General features: G+C 38.2%; 2 protein-coding genes across 4 annotated transcripts in view; one reads left to right on the top strand and one right to left on the bottom strand.

The window, feature by feature from the left end:
* Positions 1-3,208: 3,208 nt before the first annotated feature.
* TFB2M (transcription factor B2, mitochondrial) lies at positions 3,209-13,416 on the bottom strand. Its single transcript, XM_062489197.1, has 8 exons — positions 13,122-13,416; positions 12,219-12,307; positions 11,180-11,333; positions 10,622-10,770; positions 8,931-9,020; positions 6,616-6,678; positions 5,251-5,402; positions 3,209-3,932 (listed from the first exon to the last, which is right to left on the bottom strand). Exons 1-8 carry the CDS (start codon positions 13,414-13,416, stop codon positions 3,746-3,748), a joined length of 1,179 nt encoding a protein of 392 aa, XP_062345181.1. The 3' UTR covers positions 3,209-3,745.
* Positions 13,417-13,639: 223 nt separating this feature from the next.
* CNST (consortin, connexin sorting protein) overlaps positions 13,640-24,968 on the top strand; it is a 49,781-nt gene continuing 38,452 nt past the window's right edge. Inside the window, exons 1-2 of one of the 3 annotated variants that reach the window (XM_062490286.1) lie at positions 13,640-13,671; positions 15,365-15,461. The gene's annotated coding sequence lies outside the window, so the exon portion shown is untranslated. Of the gene's footprint in view, positions 13,672-14,220; positions 14,413-15,364; positions 15,462-24,799; positions 24,829-24,968 lie in introns of those variants that run through there. The other 2 variants (XM_062490287.1, XM_062490288.1) reach the window with 2 other exon arrangements.

Here is a 24,968-nt window from a genome sequence, read left to right as displayed (position 1 = left end):
TTACTACATGAATTTAGAGAAACAGCTGCAGTAATGAAATAATTCAAATTCTGCTCCTTACTCATAAATGTGCAATAGCCATTCCAAACAACAGAGTACAAAATGTTTTGTTTTTTTTTTCTGGGATCAAAATATGTCTCAAAACACAAAATATTATATTTTGGATTGTACAAAATCTGTGTTACTAACAGCATATAATAGCTATCAATTAATAAGTTGAAAGCTTGTAAGTACAGACAAATCTTTTATGAACATGTGTCTCTTGAAGAGGTCTCTTCACTTTCAATGTTGGTATGCTAGTGAAAAATGGATTCTAAAATGTTAAATTAAAAATCACTGCAGAACCATTTTAAGCACAAATTAATAATAAATTTCATGTAGATTTTATCTGTTGATTTTTTTCCTGGGAAATTTACCAAACCATTCTACTTTATTTGTTTCTTCCCAGCCTCAAACACATCAATTTCCTTCAAACAACAGAAGCAAGCTTATGACGTTCTGAGCTGTTGGTCTCTTTGGGGTCATATCAATGGATCAACCACATCAGTGGTTAAAGACTTACATTATGAGTAATCAACTGTTTCATTTGGTGTATCTTAACTACTCCAATCTCCCTTGGGCTTCATGTGCTTGCTGCATGTTATGTTCTATCAGCTGGAAAGAGTCTGTGTGCCTATTTTTAGTAGTGACAAGTTAAACAGCTCACACAAGGAAAGATGCAATAGCTGTTAAATGAGGATATAATGTGAGTGAATAAACATCTCCCACTGACTTGTCCTTTCCGGAAGAGTTGTTATTTCCATTTTCTCAATGTTTACAGAAAGGTATGGCTTTGCTGATTAAATTCATACAAAGCTCAGGTTGGAGTTTTCAATCTGCAGCCCCACAGATTGTATCCAGCCTGACAAAACAATTAATTCAGCATGCTTCTCAGGAAGCCTGTTTCTTTCTATCACATTTGCACATCTTAAACTATACCACACAATCTGTTCCTCAAGCTTTATGCTGATATTTCCATCAACATTATCATTAACCTGCAAGGCTGAGCTCTCATTTCTGATGCTGAACAGGTTTAGTAGCCAGTCCAGACACATTCCACCTTAACAACACCTTATCACAACATCTACTGGGTTAATTACTGCAAGGTCGAAAATCCTTCTTCTAGATCAAAAGTGAACCAACTATAGAGTTCAACTTAACTGACCTCCTAATTCCAAGTGGCAAAATTTCTCATTAACTGGGCCAAGTTTGTTTCTATCTCTATTTGTGTTTGATTTAAATATAGGTAAAAATAGGAAAAGCTTGGGCAATTGCTAGCACAGTCATAATTTTCTTTCCCAGACATATAGCATAAATGATGAGGGCGACTAGCAAAGACTTAGTATCTCTAAAGTTACAATCAATATAGCAGCTATGATATACTGGTGCTTTAATATGGAATGCCAAACCATTTTTGGGCAGCTCCGCAAAAAAACTGAAAGAGTGAGAACAACACTTAGAAGTGTTCTAGTGGACAGTGCATCACATGTGGTTCATATTTCAGAGGTATTAAATCAGTCTTGAGGGGAAAAAAGGCAGTTACACAAAGGAAAGAAACATAAATAGTAAAACATTGGTTAAAAATCATAACAGAAATGTATGACAAGCATTTATACACAATTTAAAATTTGAAAGTTAAGTGAAAGTTCCACATTATCCTACAAAAGTTATAATTCTGGAACAGTAGGAATTACTGAGTGGATAGTATAAATTAATCAAATATATAGAGACCTACTTAATTTTCACTCCCTGTGTATTTATTCATATACAACAGTAATTTTCACTTTTTCCATCTTTTCCATGAATACTAAAGTCATTTTTATAATGGCAGGCATTTCTCTCTCCCTTTAAAATTTGTGATCAGGGCTAAACATTGCTTACACTTAGCCTTAATGGTGCATTTCTGTTGATCACTAAATCTCATTTCATGTCCCCAGTTATGCAATATTCCTTCCCCTTACAGACTCCTGGTGATAGTCTCTGCATTGGCTCATTAAGTCCTGCTTTCCAACAGCATCAAAATAAAACAATTTTTTTTTCAGTTCATGTTTGAAATGTTATCAGCACACAGTTGAAGAAATTTATTTAGGCAGTGATGGTCTTAGATTTCCTGTGTAGAATACTTCTCCTGGTATGTTGGATGTATAAGACATCTTGCTGCAACAAGAGCAAGGTGTTTTGATTCAAGGTGGGGGCAGGGGGGATCAGCCCAAGAGACATAGCAGTCTTGTAGGCCAGTAGATAAGACACTTACCATCTAATGAGACTGAAAAAGGTGGAATTGCTTCTGTTAATGCAAGTTTGCCATTCACTGACAATTAGCAATGACTGTCTCTGAAACAGTCAGAGATGTAAACAGAAAGGAAGCCTCAAGTCTTGACAACCTGCACCAGAACACCAGCAAGGCTCTGAGACAGACTGCAAATTAAGCCTCAGCCTTTCCAGGAGTTTCATCATAACATTAGAAAAGCCCAGCAGCAGTTTCAAGAGAGCTGCAGCCTAGCATAGTGAACTGAGGCTGCTCAAAGTCAATTTTACATCTGCAGCCAGAACTGCAGGAAGAAGACAGAGATGAATGCTTCATCTATACCTCACACTAAGCTTAAGAAATACAATTCTCTTTGCATTGTTTGGGACACTACTGTTATCCACAGCCTGAAAATAGTTCAGCCTTCACCAAAAGGGCCTTTTATAAACTACTGCTTTGCTAAAGTGTATTTTTTTGCCACAGCTCTTCCCAGAGGGTACAATACAGAACACAGAAACAGTACAGCCTCTCAGCATTGTTGAACAACAGAACAATTACATGGTAAGACAGAGAGAGAAATTAGGGACAGGTTGCCTTATGGAGTACTATGTCTAAAAACAGAATTTAAATAGCATATGGTTTTGAGTAATTTTTTGGTACATGTATTACATATTAAAGAAAGATAGTGGCAAATGTTTAAAGATGATTTTATTTTTTTTTAATCATTTTTACAGCACTGAATAATCTGGTGACTTTCAGACCTAAAATAATCCTTGTACACATGTAGGTGTTTGTGTATTGTATTATAAATTAGTACAGGTTGCCCCTGTTTTTTAAAAATAACTGTTACAACTTTTCTTCAGGGATATCACAATCTTTATTTTAAGCAGCTCTCAGTTAATGTTTTATCACCCTGTCATTACCTTGTCTTCTATTAACATACCACTGTTAATTTATTAGCATTATGTTGACTTAAGGCTGCAAATTCAGAAAAGCAGACAATGTAGCAGACTCAGTGGTTGTGAAGACCTTTGTATTTTGTGAATCTGTCAAAAGGGCACTCAAATCATTAAGCACTAAAATAAAAACCAGACAAATAATAATTTGGTCTGTTTTTTTTGAATGTTGTAAATATACAGCAACAGTGTAACAAAAGGTTGCATTTAAGTGGTACATCCAAAAGTAGCAGGAGCTAATAAGCTCCTGCAAAAGTTGCAAAGCTTGTCCATTCCAGATAGGATTGTGTGCAAAGCTTGTCCATTCCAGATAGGATTGTGAAAGATAACTGTGAATTCATTACTTTCATCCTATGTAGAAGGGCTCTTGTTACTTGCTAAATTTTTCCTGTCTGGACAGGAAATCATCTAGCTAACAGTATCTCCGATTTTATTTAAATCACTTAATTACTTATCAAAGTAATCTTCCAGAAGCAAAGGGGATCTTCCAAAAGCTTTAGATTTATAAATTCATGGTCCTTGTACTTGCCAAGACTTCATCATGGAAGAAGGTTTCAGCAAACATATCAGAGTTTTGCAAAGCCTCGAAAAGACGCTTATAGTCTTCTGGATACAAGTTATACATTGCAGCATTTTTGGGAATTTCTAGTGCTTTCAGTAATTTGTCACTATTGTCCAAGCTCCATGAACTGAAACAAACAAACAAACAAAAAATAATAATGGAGCATTTCTTTCTGGGAAAAATTAAAAAGCAAGAAACATTATCTGAAGGTCCACTTCACTCTTTCACAGTCTTTAGAAGAAGCTAGCCTCTTCTTGCAACACAAGTTACTTTTAATCCATACTGCAACAGGAAGAAACCTCTGCTATTAAAACAAATAAATAGCAAATAAAGCCCCCAGCACACAGAGACAATACCAAACCACACCAATCTCCTTATTACAGGACAGGTGCTCTCTCTCCACCATCCACCCTAAACGCATATGTAAGTAACAGGCATTACAGCCTAAAAAGGGTGTTTCAGTGCTGGAGAAATTAAAGCTGACTCAGTGTAGCATGAACTAGTGACTTACAGCTCCCAGCTATTTTCCTCTATACATAAACAGATATATCCACCCTCCCTCCATCTACATCTTTGCTACAAAAGCTATACTTTTATGAATGCGTACATACATTAACTATTTCCCAGACAGGAAAAGAGTGTATAAATACACAGAAGATGCATATTAGAAGCCTTCAACTTCCTGGCTGAAGGATAAAGTGGAGATGAGGTATATCACTGAGCTTTAAGAAAGAAATCCATTAAGGCTTTTTGCACTTGTCTTTGCTAAGAGAATTACTGGAATTTAGTAGCTTATTTTTTCCCCCTTTCCAGAAATTAACTTTTATAACCTAACATCAGCAATTGAGAAGTACATTCATTATTTTAATCAGCAAGAAGTCAATGCTTTTTAAACTCTGAACACCTTCCATTTCTGTGAAACAGAAATGTATTGATCATAAGGAAACATGAATAGCTTGCATAATTGGTAAAGTCTAAAGCCTAATTTTTTAATTAGCTAAAATCCATTTGAGGACATCCCTATTCCACTTTCCATAGCATTCAGCTGTTTTCATTAGTGTCATCTGGATGCCTGTTATAAGCTAAATCTCTTTCAGCTTTTAGTTTCTGTAGCTGCAAAACTCTTGGTGGTTTTATTATTGTATCTATTAAACAAGTAAAAACTTGTTGCAGATACATGACCTAAGCTCCTGGAGGTATAGGAATTACTACACATATACATTCTAAATACTTGCCAACCTTCCTGACAGGAACAGTCCCCAAAATACTGTATAGAAGGTTGCACAAATTGAATCTTCTATTCTACATGTTGAGGATTAATTAAAAATTAATGAGTTGTTTAAAAGGCATTATTTCATCTGCAAATAAATACTGTTTTGTGAATATATTTTAATGTTTTCATATATTTTTCTGAAGTATAAAAACTGTAATTCTTTCTTACTTACTATAATCTATCGGTAAGTCTAGATTTAGGTTTAGCAAAAGACTGTTTCACCATGAAAATAAAGGTAGATGCATTTGAGGGCTTCAAGCCTCCTGTAAATAGATTTTGCTGAGGAGTCAGTCGTACCAAACATAAATGGTCATTTGGCAGCCGCTGCAAGAAAAACAGAGTAAGTCAGTGAAAAAAAATCACTTTTTAAGACAGTATCTATCTTAAACTAAGTTTCATCTTTGTCACCAGTAACATCTTGTATTAAAAGTCTTAACAAGATGATTTCATCAGAAGATGAGGCATCATCTCCCTGTGCCTCAAACAGAAAAGGAAATAGAACACAACAGAAACATTCTATCACTTGGGGTTTATTTCTATATTTTAAAACTGGACTTTCTTAGTTGAAATAGACAACACAGGCTTGACGTGAGTTTTCAAGGTATTATATGGTCTATTGTATTCCTATACTATGCAAGGTATCGGACCTGCCTTTTATATATAAAGACATAATTATGTGAGTGTAACACTAAGACACTATTGGAACATGAGGATTTCATTAAACTGGGACAAAGTGGAGTCTTCAACTGAAATAAATGTACTTCTGTATTGGCAGCAATGGATATATTAGGACAACTTCTAAAGTTGTCCTAGTGCATCTTGCACAGCCCACCTGATGAGCCTCTCTACATGGCTTTTCAGCAACACAACTAAGCATATAAGGCACATCCACTCACATATTAAAGAAATATTGCAAACTACACTCAATACAGCACCATAGCAGTTTTCTGGGGAGCGTGAAACTTAAAAATATTAAGTAAACATGCTTTTATATTACCAAAGTTAAATAGGAATATTCCTTTATTGCACAAAAGAACATCATTACTTCTCCTAAGGAGAGAAGTAAATAACTTTTCACAAGGTATTTTTGCACTTCTCAGATTAAAAGTTTGGAGACTCATGATTTTCCACAATTAACTTGCACATGGAATCTACAATAGACATGTGAATAACTATTTAATCAAGATCAGCAGCATACTGATTGTATAATTAACTGTGGTAACACTTGTTTTGTTCAAGCAGGTAGAGCAGTAACTTTCATAAGTAACTTTCTCTGAAAAATACTTTACCTATTCACATTCCCTTATGCTGTTTATTCACTATCCATCACAGACAATAAAGATACTAGTTTATTTCAGTTTCTAAGATAATAACAATTCTTCACTCCACTTTTGATGAATCTCTATGCTGCCTTAAATTTTAATTAGAACAGTTCTTAAAAAACACATCTGTAAATGCTGCTATAAAGTTACTTTAACCTTTAATTGAAAGTAGTATAGCTGCATCTTCAGAAGAAAAGTGTACACAACAATCTTACCCCAGTTTTTGGTATTGCCAGTCCCCCATTTTTCAAATTAGTTTCAAATGAAGACCAAGGTTCCTATGGGAGGAAGCAAATGTATTATTATGGAATTAAAGTGAGAACAGAACAGAACAGAATAGAATAGGGAAAATAGAAAATAGAATATAAAATAGGCTATTTCAGTTGGAAGGTACCTACAGTAATCATCTAGTCCAACTGCTTGAGCAATTCAAGGCTGTCCAAGCTAAAGCATGTTATAAAAAGGAGCATTGTCCAAATGTTCTCTTAAATGCTGACAGGCTTTGGGCATCGACCACCTCTCACAGTGTTTGACCACCCTCTCCATAAAGAAGTATTTGCTAATGTCCAGTCTGAGCCTACCCTGGCACACCTCTGAACCATTTCTATATATTCTATCAGTGGATACCAGGGAGAAGAGCTCAGGACCTCCCTCTCCCCTCTTCACGAAGCTGTGAAGAGCAGTGAGGTCACTTCTCAGCCTCCTTTGCTCCTAACAAGACCAAAGCCCTCAGCTGCTCCTCATGGGACATTCCCTTTTGTACTTTGACTGGTTTTGTTGCTGTCCTCTGGTTGCACTCAAGGACCTTCACGTCCTTCTTAAATTGTGGGGCCCAGAACTGCCCAAGTATTCAAGGTGAGGCTGCACCAACGCTGAATTCAGAGGGACAATCACCTTCCTTGACTGGCTGATGATGCTGTTTGAGGCACCCCAGGGTGCAGTTTGCCCTCCTGGCTGCCAGGGCACACCCTGCTGACTCAGACTGAGCTGCTGCCAGCCAGCAGCCCCAGGTGACCAGTGGCCAGCCAGGTGTAGCCCAAACCAGTACAGCCCTCTGAGCTCTGCCCTTCAGCCTCTTCTTCACCCATCACACCCTGAACTAGCTCATCCCACAGCTGGACAGCTTTTCCAGAAAGATGCTGCGAGGGGCAGTATCAAAAGCCTCCCTGGAATCCAGAAAAACTTCATTCACCGTTTTCTCTTCATCCATGGGGCAGGTGACCTTTTCATAGGAGGGTGTCTTATGGGTTAAACCAGACTTTCCTTTGTGAACCCATGTTAACTGTGCCTGATAAGTGCATTATTCTTCAAATGCCTTTCCACAGTACCCAGTAGAATCTGGTACTCCATAGTGGTTGCAGGTACTGAGGTCAGACTAACAAGTCTGGAGTTCACTGGGTCCTCCCTCACATTCTTCTTTGTAGGAGGATGTGGAATAACATTGGCCAGCATCAGTCAGCAGGAACCTCCCCAGACTCCCAAGACCTTTGGTACCTGATCGAGAGAGGTCCTGCCATAACTTCACTAGCTCCTCAGGACTCTGGGATGAATTCCATCAGGCTCCAAGGGCCTGTGAACATTCAGCTGATATAGCTGGTCCCTTACTTCAGCCTCCATAAACAGAAAGTCACTGCTCCCACACTCATGGTCCTTTTGCTCAGGGAGCGAGGCAGCCTAAGGCTTATCAGTATTATTAAAGACTGAGGCAAAAGAGGCATCAAATGCCTTCACTTCTACTTTATCCCTCTTGGTCAGGTGACCACCTTCAAAAAGTACTATTCTTTAACTTCCTAATATTTACCTTAAGGTATATCTTGTAGTATGAGGTATTTGGAAGACAGTAGACAGTGAAATCTAATTTTAGACTACCAAAACAATTAAGCTATGAAGGTAGGTTCCTAGAAAAACAGAGCACAAGGATAAATCTGAAAAGCGTAAACTAACTGAAAGTTTATGGCCATGTGCTCATAGGGAACTGGGGTGACAACATAGAAAAACTTTTAAAACTAAACAATAGCATATTTCCAAAGGTAAGAAGGTACTGACTAGTAGAAGAAGCAGGTATGCTTGGAACGTTAAAGCACCGAGACTTAAAAACATTTCTACTGAACACAGCTTAAGAAGTCAAAAGTATACATGACGGGAGAATTCAGAGGATATAACAAAGCACAGATCATGACATATTGGAAAAGCAGACTTCTAGTTTCACACAACCATTAGCAAAATGGAAAAGGTTTTTCTGGTGCGTAAACATCTCATTTTTTTATCTACCAGAATCTTAGAATAAATGTTTTTAAGTACAATGGCTTGCAGTGAAAACACTGACATAACAGTGAATAACATTGTTTCCTAATTGAGTTTTACACAAAACATGACTGTTTTAGCTTTTTCCAAAAGTTTTCAGAAGTTCTCCAACTGATTTAAACATCACATTAACTTCCAATTAGTTTGCAGTGGTAAACCACTATAAACGCTTTTCTAAATGCATGTCCATAGCATTAGGCCATATCAGCTGGTAAAAAACTCTTACCTTATGCAGTAATTCAATTTCATACCCTAGTTGTGCAAGTACAGTAAGTGCTTGATAAATCTTCGACTTCCCAGGCTTTGCTGTTAATACCTTAAAAAATGGCAAAGAGCAAATATTTTTGTTGCAAAAACTAAGACTGTTTTTACCTAAGCAAAATCCAAATACATATATAAAACAGTAAGAAATTCAGTTAAGTCTAAAATTCCAAGGTGAAGTTACATCAGGCCTCAAACATGTGCTTTGTGATATTTTAGTATATGTTGTCAAAAAACAGGACTAGAAGACATTATATTTGAAGTATTTCTTCACAGCAGTTATTTGGATAACTGAACTATGTATGAATCGCCAGCATATACTTTCTGGTCCCTTTTAAGGCAGAGAAGTTTCACACAGAAGACAAATAAGGATCAGATTTCATATAAAAACCGTAACTTTGGCAGAGTTATCAGCTTGCACTGATAACATTCCTAAGACACACAAAAGAGTAAGTAAAACATCAGGTGACCTCACTGAACATCAAGCAACTTGCACAATCATCATCGTGATCAGTGTTACAAATCAAACAACTCTTAGGGCAAGAAAAAAAGAAAAGCTTGTGATTATTCTCAAAAAGGGAAAGGAAAGAAGTAAATTGTAGCAGGGAGATTTAACTTGTTGTAATAGTTTTGTGACACAGCTTTGTCATATGATAAAAAGCCAAAACAACCAACAAAAAAGAGTCAACAATGCCTAGTTAAAGAAGGTTTCAGTAGTTTTTACTACACAACTCTTATGTAACACAGTTCACATTATAATCAGAAAAGTTAATTAAAAAAAACCAAAAAACATGAAGCAGGGACTGCCTGAAATGAATAGGCTGCCCTGTATTTAGTAAAAAACCTGACCACTAAAACATACCATACAAGTGGGTATTTAAGTGGTGTCTAACCTGTCATTTCACAGAATATACTTAAAAAGTTTTGGTTTTTTTTTTTTCACTTGGGTATTAGACACAACACTGGTTGTGTAAGCAGACCTGGAAGTCCTTGTCTACTTCAAGGAATTACAGGTTTATGACTCTGTACAAAACTCCCAGGTTCATGGGGGGGGAGAAACAAAAGGCATCCTTGAAATGTAAGTATAGTTCTAGACCTTTGGGACAGCATAAATTAGGAATATGTAATCCATAAAAGGCTCTGCACCTTAGTGTACAGAGCATTAATAAAAAGGAATATAAATCATGATATTTTGACTCTTTTCAGTACTGCATACAAAACAACTCAAGAAGACAAGTGCCTCTCACTGTATTGGTATTTAGTGACTTGGAATCCTCTTCACTTGAGTTTTGAATTCAGTCTTCATTAACTATTACCTGCAACTAGTAAACAAACTTGTTGCAAAAAAGATGGCACAGAATTTAATCACCTCACAATTTATAATGGAAAGCAGCTAGTCTGCTTCTACGTCTACTTCTCAAGGACCAGTCTTCACATTTGTAAGATCTGTGGTTAGATGACAACAGAATGTTTCTTAATAGTGCTATCACTGCATAAAGCAAACAAGTAGGAAACTGACAATACTTAAAAATTCTGGTAGAAAAATTCACTAGCAAAAACATTAAGTTTACAATACAAATTAAGTATACAATATAAATGGGTTTGTGTTCTGTGAAGCACTACACCTTCATTACCTGTAAAATACCTTGCACGTACCGTATACTCTCTTTCACTTATAAAGAGGTTGAGTTCCACTCTTCCATATCTGTATATGGAACTGCATTCATACATGGCAAAAAGAAGTCTCCAAAGTCTGTTTCTTTCCAACTGTTGTGGTACGATTCCAAAAATTTTCAAAGGAACATCTAATTCACACAATAGCAAAAGTATCTTTAAAATCTTGCAGTATGTATTAGACAATCTCATTAATTCTAATGTCTAAACTACAAACAATTAAGAGAAGAAAATCTGTGAGTTCATGTTGTTTCAGAACAAGTACCATTAAGCCTTAGTCAAAGCTAAGCCAAATTTGCATTAGACTAAAACTTTAAATGACAAGAAAATACTTAATTCTCTGATATTGCCATGGGGAGGGAGAGGGTTCTGAAGCTATCATGAGTCTTAAGTAACACTGAAATGTAGAAAGCAGTATGCATTAATCCAGCATGTGTATAAAATAGAACGTATACCTCAAGCAAATCCCAAAGGTTTTGCCAAATTGCCTATGCACCCTTCAAAAACGTGCTCGTAACATGTGGGATCATAAATATATACCTGCCCTCCAAGGAACTGCTGCTACACCCATGGTTTCAAAAAGTTTGTCAGAAGACACAGCAGGTGGTTTCAAAGCTCCCTTTGCCAAAGGATCCATTCTGAAGAAGTCACCATGAATCACCTTCAACTGCCCATCCAGGCTATTCTCTAGGGACTGAATAAAAATAACTTTAGTTGAAGAAATATGGATATGTTTACTTTTGCAAAACATGCAACCCAAACAAAAAATGCATTCAAGCACTACCTAAAAGTGTTACCTGGTCAACAAGAGTACAAACCTCAGAGCTGCTTCGTACAGCTAATAAAAAGAATAGCTTCCTTCTTTCAGCTGATAAAAATAATTGCCCTCTTCACTGTGCAGGGCATTTCGACATTTTTTGTGCTGTTCAACTCAAGCTTTAAACCACAGTCTTAAATTAGTAAGATGTTCTGCAATGTTTTTAATAAACCACACAAACTACTAAACTAAGCAAACCCCTTCTTTTAAAAATTTAAAACTAGAATCTTCCTATCTCTCTTCATATGGAGATATGTGTGACTCACATGACTTAAAATGTGTGAAGACATTTTGAATGTCCCTTTGAATCCATGCACAGCCCACATAAGCAGGAGAGGACTATGCATGTAAGTGTGAATTGTAGGAAAACAGTTTAAATAAAACTGTGAGATAATCAGAATAACTAAGAGTATTTTTACAGATTTCTTACAACTTCATACAGAACTCTTGCTTAAACATAAACATCTATAATGGCTCAGATTACTTTCAAATTTACACATGAAATTTTATATATGCATAGAAAGACTACGTATGAACTTGAATTCCTACATACGCAAAATGCCAAATTAATTTAAAAATATTCTGCATTTGTGATGTACAATACCAGAAGTACATACTGTTATTAGGCAGTATGTCAGATGTTACAAGTAATAATCACTGCCTAATTCCTTTTGCATCCAACAATTATACAACAATTTCATCTAATTTCTCATTTTCCCTTTAATTATGTTTTAGAAATGTGCAACTGAATCAAAAGCGTACCTGTAAGTCTGTAAGAAAATCTGAGTTACTTTCCAGAGCAACCACTCTAAAACCTGCATCAAGCAGAGATCGAGTCAAAATTCCAGGACCTGAAGCAGGAAATTAAAAAAAACCCCAAAAATTAAAAAAAAATTAATTTAGAAGTGCATTTTTGTTTCTAAGTGATTACATTTAGTGATAACACTTGGGACATATCACCTTCAACAGGAGATAGCTTGTGTTTGTTAAACACACTTCAGAACAAGAGTTAGAGACATGATTTACAGGCAGCCTGAGATTGCTCACTGCAATACCCTAAGCACAGCATTACAATTAGATGCTGAGCAGCATGGGAGATAACGTTTCAAATATTTCTATTACTTCTTCTTCTGCCAATAGCAATATACTGTGAAACCTTACCAATATTATCCTTAGAATACATTCTGCAGAAATGAAAAAAAAAAAAAACAAAAAAAAAACCAGCTAAAAACCCAACCATTGGGTAACTGAAGCGGTTTTACCACAGCCCATAAACCTGGGCGTGCTTTTACTGATAAGGCTCGCCTACAATACCACAGGATTACCTGACAGAAAATTTCGTCTCTGGACACTCTACAGCTAAGTCTTAGCACGAGTGACTTCAGGCTGCACCCTCACTCATTCCCCCATCTCTGCACAGACGGACCCACCAGGCATACCCCGGTGTCCAGGGCCACATGTCCCGGGAAGGCGCCGAGGCGCGGGTCCGGGACAGCCCCGCAACGCAGCCGCCACTCCCGGCCGAAATCCCGGGAGAGGCAGGGCCCTAGCCCCGGCCGCAGCCCTTCGCGGGCCCGAGGTGCCAGCACGGCCGGGGCGAGGGCGGCAGCTCGCACTGACCCCCCCAAGGTCACTGGGGCGCGCCGGAGCCTCGGGGCAGCTCACCAGGAGCGAACTCGAGCAGGAGGGGCTGCGGGCCGGGGCCGGCTCCGCGCTGCAGGCAGCGCCGCACGGTGCGAACCAGCTGCGGGCAGGCGATGAAGCGGCGGACCATGAGGCTGCTCCGCTGCTCCTTACGCACGGGCCGCTTCTCCTTGGCGGGCTCCGCTACCCGCAGGGCCGGGTACTGTCGCCCGGCCGTCACCCAGCACGGCGACAGCCCGCAGAGCAGCGGCCGCAGCCCGGCTGCCAGGAGGCGGCCGCAGCCCGCGGCGCCCAGCGGGGCCCGGCCCGCCAGCATCACCGCGCCGCCCGCACCGCGCTCCCAGCTCCGGGCGCGTGATCGCCGCGGCAACCGGGGCGTCACTTCCTCCTCTGCCCGGCCTCTCCAGCGCGCTTCCGCTCCGCCGTCGGAGGGCTCTCCTCCCGCCGCCCGCCCTCTCTATGGTGCCCGCCCCGCACCGCACCGCCGGCAGCCTGCGGCAGCACCAGCCCCCGCGCCTCCACGCCATGCCGGCTGGCGGGTCCCGGCCGCCCGAGCCGCCGCGGAGCTGAGGTGAGCTGACGGCGGCTTATCCGCAGGGAGAGGAGAAGGAGGGGAAGGTGAGATGCTTCTCCCGGTGCCGCGCACCGCCTCCGCCGCCTTCTGCTTGTGTCGGCCGCCACCGGGCGCTCCAGGGCGGGTTAGGGCCGCCGGGCGGGCGGCGGGCAGGAGCCGGTGCCGGGCAGGAGCCGGGACCGGGCGGGCCGGGCGCTCTGCCCGCCTGGGCCGGGGTGGGCAGTGGCGGTGGCGCTGCTCCTGCCCCCGGCGGTGCCCCCGGAGCGGAGCACAGGCAGGGCTGAGGCGGCAGGCGGCTCGGGAGGGGGGCTCGGGCCGGCGGGCAGCGCTCTGCCGGGAGCCCGTGGAGCGGTGTGCGCGCCGTGTGTCGGTAAAGTCCCATGAGCTACGTATTTAGTTTGAGGTTTGCCTGGGTGTTTCGCGGGAGTCTTTGATCTCCGCGTCGGCAGCTAAATAGTCACTTGGGGACTCGGTTGTTTGTGTCGCCCTGCCGCCCTCCGCAGGTGCAGGATTCTGCTCCGGCGGATCTCCGGCGTCGGTCCTTGCCGGCTGCTCTCTCTGCTCGATACCTTGTTGCAATTACGGTTTAGGCGAAACGGTAATTTTCGATGGCAGTGACGTTGTGCTTTTGGCAACGTCCCCCGTGCCTGAACGAGAAATAACTTTAGGACCGTCTTCAAAACGCTTTCAAGTTCTCCCAGACTGGAGTTCATCCTCCAGGGATGCTGTCAGTGGCAGGTGAGTGGCCGCAGTGCGATGGGGAAAGGAGAGGGAATCCTCCCAAACGTGTTTCCCTGCTCCCTGTCTCGTTTGTGCAGAAGGCAAGAGGGATGTAGCAATCACAGGGTACAACTGGTCTTCAAGTTAATTAATGGCTCAAAAGTAGACCTGCTGTACGATTTTCTGCAGATTGCTCAATTTCTTGCATCTTGTTTCTCTGCTTCAGAAATTAACACTTCCCTACTTACTAAACAAAGTCGTTTTGTTTGGTGTATTGCTCAAAAACAGAAATTTGGATAGAAAATTGTAGCTTTGTTGTTCTCTTTTTGGAGGACCTGCATGTGGCATGAAGAGCGGCTAGGCTGAATTTAGAAAAATGCCTTAGCAAATGCAGCAGTCCTTCATATCTGCAATTTATTTTTAAATACTCAGCTTTTTTTACACTAAGTGCTGTAATAGTTCTCCCTGTGCCTTAAGGGAAATGGACAGATTGTTCAGCTGGATGATGGGATAGACCTCAATCCATTTTTAAACTGGACTTTATGTTTTAATAGCTTTTCCCTCTCTTACTAATTAGTCGGATAATTCAGTAATTTGTAGGACTTTTAGAACATCAAGCAGAACTTGGTTTTCTTAGAGCAAGTTTTTAGTAACGTCCTAATTCAGCATTCCTTGTGAAAGTTTAATGATAGCTATGGCCACAGAAAGGTTAGGTATCGTTTTAAGCTTAATTGATGAATTTTGGAAATTTTTGTTGTCAGTTGGAGGACTCAGGAGTGCTAGAGTCATCTTTGACTGGGCTGTTCAGAGCAACTGAGATTATTCAAATGCCCTGACAAGTCTTCGTACACTAGAATGATACACTTTTCTTCATGATTTATTTATTTTAGCTTGGTGCTTGCTTGGATTATACCATGGGTCTCTATGGGCTAAACTCATGGTTTGGTTTTTTCCCTCCCCCCTCCACTAGAACTGCCAGATACATGGTGAATCTTTCATGCATAAAGGACTACCTCTTTATGACCTGGTCATTATCTTTGACAGACTGTTGAAACCATAGGAAAATGGTAAGTTTTTTACATTCTTTTTATTTAGAAGTTACAATTTAGAAAATTGTTTAGTACATTAAAGTGTATCACAGGGACATTTGGACAGTTATTTTTACATTAATGGTTGATTGTGGTATATGTTTTCTAGTTTAATCTACCTATCATCACATGCAAATATTTGAATTTACAGTCTTACCTCATACAGCCCTGTATCTTTGTAATTTATGTGCATTGTTGAGTGCTCTGAAATTGTTTCCTCCTAATTGTTGTTTCCTGAAATAAATCAGAGGGACTCAAAAGGGTTACCTGTTCGATTGGATTCCAGTCTAAGCTTGAACCAAAAGAGTTAATTAGTTTTATGGGTCAAAAAGATAGTAAAGAGATTTGATTTTTTTTTCCAGTGGTTCTAAATACCTTTTGCATTTACCTTTATTTAGCTCAATTTAAAGCTTATTTTTCAAGTTAATATTAAAGCGTTAGTCCTTTAGTATTATTTCGCTATGTATTAACCACTTAGCCATAGTAAATATAGGCAATCATTTCTAAGTAATGGTGAAAATTGCAGAAGTACCTGGATCTTGAGCTCAGTTTTTCAAACTCTTATGCCCATGCTTCATTTTAAGTAGAAATTTGGAAAAATTTCTGTCTTCCACAAAAAGACCCCTATGAGTATGTGAATGGAAATTTGCATGATGGCATTTTTTCCTTGTCCTCCTAGTGGATACTTATCATTAGAGTCTCTTCTAAAGACTCAGAATACAGATTAAGTTTGAAAGGTTTACATGTTACCAAATACCACCTCTAATGTGAATTTTAGAAAAAGCTTTCAACAGAAATGAAAGAAGCTCTTACAATAGAGCTGAAAGAATCACTTAAGCCTATTTGCTTCAGTAATGTGAAAGTAAAATAACCTGCTACATGCTTGAGTTGGCATAAATGTCTCTGCTTTGCTGAGATGCAGGATGCTACAGAATTATTGTTTTCATTTATTTTATTAAGCATGCTTGAATAATTTTTTGTAATGCTTTGGTGGGTGACAAAGGAAAATAGTAGGAGTAGTAAGAGATTTCTTCAAATGTTCTCTAAGAACTGCACACTCCGAAAGTGTCTCTAGGAAGAATTATTTTGATAAATCTATCAGTGTAGCCTCATTTTTTGTCATATTTTCTAGCCATCACTGTCCCCCACTCCAAGCACATATATGCACAAAGGAAATCTCCCAAGAACTGAAGTAACATTTAGTCCTATGCCAGGATCTGGCTTGAAATCTAGTGAGTTTGCAGCCTGTGGGTTGTGTTGGACATCTTCCTTTGAAATCAAAGTCTGCCTTTATAAGCTCAGCAATTTTTTATTTAGAGCTATTATGGTCTATAAACCTTAATTTACTGCTTTCCTACTTGTCCTTTGTTGACAATTAAAAATGGCTTGACATTTGGATGGGGGACAGTGGCTAGGGAGTGGAGGGAGTTTTGCTGTTTGGCCAAGCTATTAGTAGCAAGGGAAATTAGAATCCAAGGTTCCTTGGATGCTCGCCTGCTTCATGTGACAATGTAAATTCCAGCCTAGCACTGAAACCTGATTAATAGGGAGTTACTGTCCATTAAAAGTCTGTTAGGTCAATTGTGCAGATCACTGGAGAGTGGCTGCCTAGGTATCAATTAAGTGAAACTATCAAGTCAGTTCTCCTTTGAGATAGATAGTTTCTGAGCACTTAGGTGTGTGGTCATGTACGTTAGAATAAGCCTATTTGAATAAAAAAGTTAAACTACTCCTTTGCTATTTTTCTTATGTAATACCATGCTGTTTAACAGGAAAGTTTTTTCATATCATGTGTAGATTGACTTTGCAGCCTTACAAAGACTGCAGCAAACTTCACAGCTGACAAAAGAACCATTCAGAACAAAAATAAACATTTTTTAAATGATCTGATGCTTTGAATTCTGTCCCTGTTGATGCTAACAACAGTAGCCATGTTGTATTTCTCTTCTAAAGGACAGACACTAAGCAATATTTTTTACATTTTCAATGGAGAGGTGAGGGGTTTGTAGTGTGAAGATGGTTGCTTAAGGTGTGTATTATAAGGCATTTTGGCAGGGTTACAAACTTTCTCACTCTGTGCTTTATCTGTGGGTACAGAGAATTTCAGTCCCTAGGGCTATCAATCTGGCATCTTTCATCAGCACTAAATTTACTGCAAATATTTTTTGTGCATGCAAATAAAAGTGCTATTAAACCTTTGTGGGCAGGAGTGAAAACATTCAAATAGATGCTTTTTCTGTTTATTTCTCTCAGAATTTCTCTTCACTGAATACTGGTAAGCATGTTCTGCTGACTTAAATTCACTCAGCATGTGTTTTTGTGTCTATCTCATCATAAGTCTTTATCCAGAAGGCTTCTGAAATGTTGTGTTGCTCGAGAGCCTGTCACACCAAAGATCTTTTTACTTTTTTTTTTCTTATTAGTCTACTTAAAATGTAACTGTGATGTCTTCAGAACTGTCTGGCTAACTGATAAGGCAAGTGTAGAGGTGAAATGCTGTTAGTGACAGAGATTCCTGTAGACAAATTTTGCTGTGTTGTGTGCTTGCTTTTTAGAAACAGAGTTGCTTAGGAGTGGGAAGTTTTTTTCCACTGTTGTTCCAATATGCTGCTCCACCTGCCCCAAGTGAATTGCTAATGTATGGCCTTAGAATGTGAGCTTTAGCACTGTTTTTCTCTGTCCATGCCAATGTTTTTTTTGTTTGGAGCATATTACACTGCAGGGCAAGTTCAGAGTAATTCAGAATAATTTTTTGAAAAGAAAGAACCAGAAATTAATCGTGGTATTCATTTTATCTTGGTAAAATGAGCATGTTAGGAAGATTTTTAGGTTCACTTGATGAATATGTTACTGAAATAATATGGAAATTCATAATGTACATTTTGGAGGTTCTTTCTTAATGGTTATAGCTTGGAATTTTATGTGCTTTTAGCCTCTAAGTGAGGGCATGGTGATCTTAGCACTTCAGACCAACATTACATCTGGACCTGCATCACAGTTCAGGTGTTGTTCATTTTGTTTTTACAGTTTTAAAGTTGACCCAGTTTGGCAAAATAAACAAATTGGGTTGCATCTTGTACTGAAATTAACAAGTTTGTCAGTTGTTCAGTAATATTTTGGCATTTTCACTGACTCATGTCTTTATTTTATAAAGTGACCTACACCATCAGAGCTTACACATTTAATCCTAGGAAGATTTGATCTTAGCAAGAGTTGGCATATAAAATTACGCTTTGTCCAATGTTGTTTTGGGAGCTACTTAGTTTCTTACCTCGATTTCTCTTTTTGTCCTGGAAGACTGTTGGAGTCTACCATGTTAATACTGAAATATAACAACATTAACACAAGGAGAAAGAATAGCCATTCAGTTTCTCTATGGGCTGTTAAACTTCTGTCATGGAATCACTGAAACAATCTCATTTTGGGTTTTAGGTGAAATTAGTTTTTACCACCTTACAGTACTGAGTTTTCTTTCATGTTTGTGGTACTTGGGATTTTGTAATGGAAAGATCTTTTTAAAATGGAAGCTGCTTAAAGTTACCTTGATAATAGCTTTTTGAAAAGCTGATCTGAAACAAATTAGATCTCTGTTTACAGGCTCAGGTATTGCAAGCAAATTCCTTAAGGAGAAACTGGTGACTTCAGAAAACCTCTCTAAGATCTATTAGTCAAAGTAAGTGTAAATTGTTAGAGACAGCTCAAATAGCCAATATCTGTTAACACAATTAGAGCTGAAATGAATTTGCCATAATAACTTCCTGTTGGAAGGGGGAGATTTGAAACCACTCAAGGCTAAATTCACCATTGGGTTTCAGTGGTTGCAGCTTCATTAACTTCAGTCAAGTTACACCAGTGATTAATTTTTTGGGGGTTGTGATTTGCTTAACATAGCTCTCTTACAGTTCATACATGATTAAGTTCTTGCTCATGCATTTAAGGGCCAAAAAAAGAAAGAAGAAAAAAGATCAGATTGAATGTATTGTACCTCCTTACAGTCCTTGTATGGTTCCCTTTACCAAAAATATATATTTCATAATCTTGTATTAATGTTTGCTATGTCCCTGTGAAATACATCAGTGCTTTGTGGTTAAGAAGTGCAATACAGATGATGTAACAGTGTGACAGACTTCATGGAAGAAGTTCAGAGCAAAGAAGGGTTTTGATCTCATTACTTTGTATCTGACACTGAATATTGTAGACACTAGACTTCCTTTTGGAAATATAAGGCAAATAGGTGCAAGATTTTAATAGAGATTCTGGATATTCTGATTTTCTAATTACAGCAATTATTGAAACTAACAATTAGCTCTGTTCTTAATTAACCTTCTGGCTGGACTTTCAGGCTTCATATTAGAGGGACTGCAAATATCTAATACTTATGGACAAGAATTGTTTCATAATTTTTATGGACAGCTTTCCATTTTACTTGTGGTTGCTTCTGGCCTTGATATGATTTAGGACCTTACTGAATATTTTTATAATACTAATTTTGTGTGCTGATGAGGGCTATAAAACTTGCTTGTCCCTCATCAATATAAAAAAACTTATGGAATTCAGCCTCTTTATGAAATTTAATTCTCAGTAAGTCTTGGACACTCTTCTTCCTTTAGTTGGGCAACTTTTAGATAATTGCCTCATTCTTCTTGCTTCTCCATTCCAAGGGATCTGTTCTGTCCTTTCTGCTTTTTTATACACGTTGAAAATTGTTACCTGAGGTCATGAGAGATTTTATATTGTATGTTTTTTAGCAACCTCTCATGAGATGGTAAGATCTGACAGCTTTCTCAGGTCCTTGGAAAGTAAAGAGTTTGATGAGAGTGAGTTGAGCTGATTAATTCTATTTTCAGGCCTTTGTTTGTTGTTTTTGGTTGTTGGTTTTTCTCCCCATATGGAAAAAGTACCTATCCTAGAAAATATGCATAAATTTGTTTAGTAGAAAGCTTTTCATTTTTGTTATGCTATGTAATCAAACCTGTGTACATGTTGTGAAGTGTAACAAAAATCTGGGAGTTCTTCAATTAGAAGGAAAATTTAAAATTAAAAAAGGCAAATTTTCAGAAGACTTGAAAGGAGGTTCATGCATCCCAAGGCAAGACAAGTTACTCATAGGTTTTTCCTGACCAACATTTGTCTAGACTGTTTATAAAAGAGCTTCAATTATGAGAATTCTCCATTCTCCTAAAGCAGTCTGGTCTATTGCCTTTTCTACCATATCTCTCTACCCAAGATATATTCTGGTATTTTGTTACAAACAAGAAAAAAAATAAACACATCAAATGGTAATGTTGCTTTTGTTCTTGTGACATTCAGTCAGATTTGTTCTAGTGAAGCTTGAAACCCAAAACTTTTCAAACACTTGGGGGACTCATCATTGTGTATTTTGAATGCTGGCAAAGAGGTTGTGTAAAATTTTTGACAGAAATGTCATGTGTTCTACTAAAAGCTACTATTGCTTCCCAGACAAACCTCTTGTATTTGGCTACATGACTGAAACATATTTTTAAAGTAATGTTAAATGTGGAATAGTAGATTATGCCTGGCAGTATGTTTATCATTGTTTATTAAAACCGTGTATAAGCAGTACGACTAGGAAGCTTAGAAGTTGAAAATAGCATGTGGAACTTCCTCTTTAAACCTCACTATTCCTGCTGTTTATAGATGCAAAGATCGTTGTGCCTTTAAATGCCACTGCCACTTGAGAAATGTCGCTTCAATGTCAGAAAGTACAAAACCACCAAAGTATTCGTGTGCAGACGTTTTTGTAAATTCAATGAAATTAGATAAACCATTCCTGTACCTGAATACTTCTTGAAGGACAGCAGATTTTATGCATTTGAAAAAACAGACCTCCTAATCCATGTGTCTGACACAGAAGCAGAAAGCATGTAGAAGGATATTTTTACCCTAGTCCATTTTTTATTCAAAGCCAAGCAGGGCAAACTGAACAGTCAGGAGGATATTAATGAGATTCTCTCATGGTGATGCTGTTCAGTCAGGGGATTGTACATTAGTCTATCTTTTGAAGTGATAAACTACCAGTGAGTCCATGCTATAAGACAGCACAACAGCATGGGGGTGTTTTTTTTCCTACAGAGGTGTCAGGTTGGATAATGGAAACATGCATATGAATACCTTTACTTTCCTTCCTTTAGAAACAGCAGTGTTCCAACCACTGTGTTTCACATAAATACAAGGCAGAACAGAATTCTGTTAGCTGGACTTGGTCTGGTATTGTGAGATGATTACAGCTACATGAATTGCCTGTCACCTTTGTCTGCTGTCTCTTTCTGTAGAAAATTCTGTGATGGTCAAGCACATCTTCAGCAACTGGTACTTTTCTTGGTTGTGGCAAGGCAAGGGTACTCTGGTAATAATATTCCAGGCTTCTTTATCTTGGCTTCCACATTAGATAAAGAAGCAGACTGTTGTAGAGAAGTCACATTTGCACTTCTCTAAAGAACATATGTGCTCTTTGTTTATTAGCTTCTGTAACAGCATAGTAGACATTGTCCTTTTTCTTGCAAGCTAATGAACTCGTAATGCTATATAGTATAGAGTTTTTACATAGTATCATGTAGCTACTGTGTCATTTATAGTTTCCCCCCCCATGACTAAATCTTCATTTTGGTATTAAATATAAATGCTCATAAAATGAGAACCTTCTTTTTCCTTCTATGTGGATGGTACTGGCAATGAGAATTTGCAGTAAATGTTGTGATTCTGTATGGCCATGATAGTTTTCACATTGGGTTTTATTAATTTGTAGATTTTTTATCAATATGAAAAGAGATACATCACAAGAGAATATTTAAATTCTAGTATCTTCACACCAGCTATCAGAAAGATCAGCATATTTATTCTTAAGAAATATGTGGGTTAGGTTTAGTCATTCTTTAAATTTTAGTGTTTCTACAGTTTTCCTCTTTTTGTTCTACCTTTTTGTTCTAATGGTAGAAGCACCAACTCTGTAAACATAATGGTTTTTCAAAATGCTTGTTTCATTTTCATGGAATCAGTTTTGGAGTTTTTTTTCTCTAGAACTTTTAAAGGTGCTTGTATTTTAGTAAAAGGGTGGGGGGGGGATGATACTAAAACCCCTGTAACAATAAAGAAAGATAAATTCCTTTAATACTAGTAGTAACTAGTTACCTGTCCTTAAACCTGAGACTTGCTGAATTTCTTTTTTAAATAGAAGGGGGTTCCACAAAATCTAGACAACCTGTTCGGTTGTTTACATAACAAACTTTTATAGACTGAATTGCTATTGCCAGATGTAGTGCTGACTTCCTTTCCTCAAACTGTTACCTTGCTGGGATCCAGGTTCTCTCATGTACATCTTGTTCTGTGTATTGTGCACAGAAAAAAAAACTCCACGACTGTAATTGATTAGTGCTTGGTAGGACATAATGAATTCTCTTGTGCATGTAACACTTGCTGTATTATATCTCAGGAGAAAAAGAAAGCTTGGACTCATGGTCAGTTTTCTGTTTGCCATCTCTTTGAGATGCTTTTTATCTTAACAAAATGACTGGTTAATCCCTATTTCACATAGATGTGCTTTATTTATTCCAAAAGGTTGGGGATATTCTGTTTGTCGTAGTGAATTTTGTGTTATTCGTTTTGGAGCACTTATTGCTACAAATAATTTGGAATTAAATCCTCAAAAATGCTTGTAACTGCTTCTAACTGCAGACTATGTACTGTTATTGTGGTTTATTATCAACATTAATGAAAATATTACATAGAAGCAACAGTGGAAACCAATCTGAAATGCCCATTCGTTTTGAATAGAGCAGTGTTGGTGATATAGTGGGAAAGCTGACTTTCAAAGAATTAAAAGACTTAAACTTCTTTAATTAACACAGAAAAGTTAAATGGCATGAGAATGAGAGAGGGAAAATAGTGTCTTTGGCAGAGGAGCTATATGAAGGCAATCAAATGGAATAAACAAACAGTTTGATGCAAACTTTTCAAATGCTAGAAAAAGCAATGTTATAATCTGGATAGTTCTGTAAGATACATCTGAGTTCAGTAAATTAAATACTACACTATATGTTCAGTAAACATTCACAGAGCCCACCAGCTGTCCAGGATAGCGGAGCTGAGTTAGTATGAAAGTTTAAGGGGCCTGGTGGTGTTTGTGGTTTTGTTTTATTTTCAATGCCCTCTTCAAATTTTATCTGTGCCAGGTCAGGAATGATCCTGCTTCTTACAACCTTTTTTTTTTTTTTTCTTGTTTTTTTGTAAGCAACTGAAAAAGTTGTCAAAATTATATTAAGTTGCATGAAGTATATGAAAGAGAACACTGATGAGCATGGGACTTTTAAAACTGAAATTTTAAAATGCAAGTGAGGGCCATTTCTCCGATGTACATATATTTTGTTCTAAAGCAAATATACATACAAGTGATTTCTTGAATACAGACTTTGTCTTGTAGCCACCTGACAAATATTTTCCATTTTATTTTACTTTGTCCTATAATCACCATGATTACATAAGCCAGTTGTATGAATCTGTGTGGCACCTGAAGCACTTTTGTTCATCAGTACCTTTTAACAAAGGTCAGGATGGTTCTACTCAGTGTTAGCTTTTATTTCAATTTTGGGCAACCAGTGAAGGGAGGAAAGATGGGTCTGTGAAGAAACAAACATGTTTTTATTAACATGTTTGGTTTACAGTTCCTTTCAGTAGCAAAACAGTAAATACAGGAACTGTATATTAACGGTCTTTTAAATATAGTTTAAATCACAATTTTAATTTCATTTTTGTAAATAAGTGTTTCTAATTGTGCTTTTAGACAGAGCTAAAGTTCATTCTCACAGGATTTAGACTCACTTTGATACCTGCCTAGTGCCTTGGTGAATTCAAAAGGAATTGCAAATAGCAGCATTGAAAATCAAGAAGGTAAAAATTTTCATCTGGGCAGGAGAGGAAACTCTTTTAAAATATCAAGGACAAGACTGTTCCAAATTCTTTGAACTAGCTCTTTTTGGGTTTTCATTCTCTAAGGAGTACTAAGAGTTGTAGAAAGGAATAGATTTTCAGGGCTACTTTTACTTGGAGAAATACTGAATTTCAAGCAATAAACCAAGAAATGTTGTGCTTTTCAGCTTCTCAGCTACAAAGGGACTATCATTCTAGCCAAATGTTCAAAGGAAGTGAGTTAACATTTTCCATCAGAATGTTAACTTCCTGTACAGCAAGTATCACTTGTCAAAAGCATCTTTTCTCATTTTTCACAATCAAATAGGAAACACCTTGTTCAAATGCATTTGTATTTCTCTTTCCCTGTGCTGGCTGTTGAAAGGATAAACTGTTTTCTACGGACAGAAACAAGACAGTGGTGGTAGGACATCCTGATTTTTAATTATTGCCGTTAAAACTAATTTCTCATTGAGTTTGGGCAATTTACTTCAACCTCTTTTGATGCATTATTTGATCTTATGAGCTGGGGAAAGCAGCAGTAGTTATTATTTCATGTGGCAG

The sequence above is a fragment of the Cinclus cinclus genome, chromosome 3 (assembly GCF_963662255.1).
Source record: "Cinclus cinclus chromosome 3, bCinCin1.1, whole genome shotgun sequence".
NCBI lineage: Eukaryota > Metazoa > Chordata > Aves > Passeriformes > Cinclidae > Cinclus > Cinclus cinclus.
This window is presented reverse-complemented; position numbering and strand designations above follow the sequence as displayed.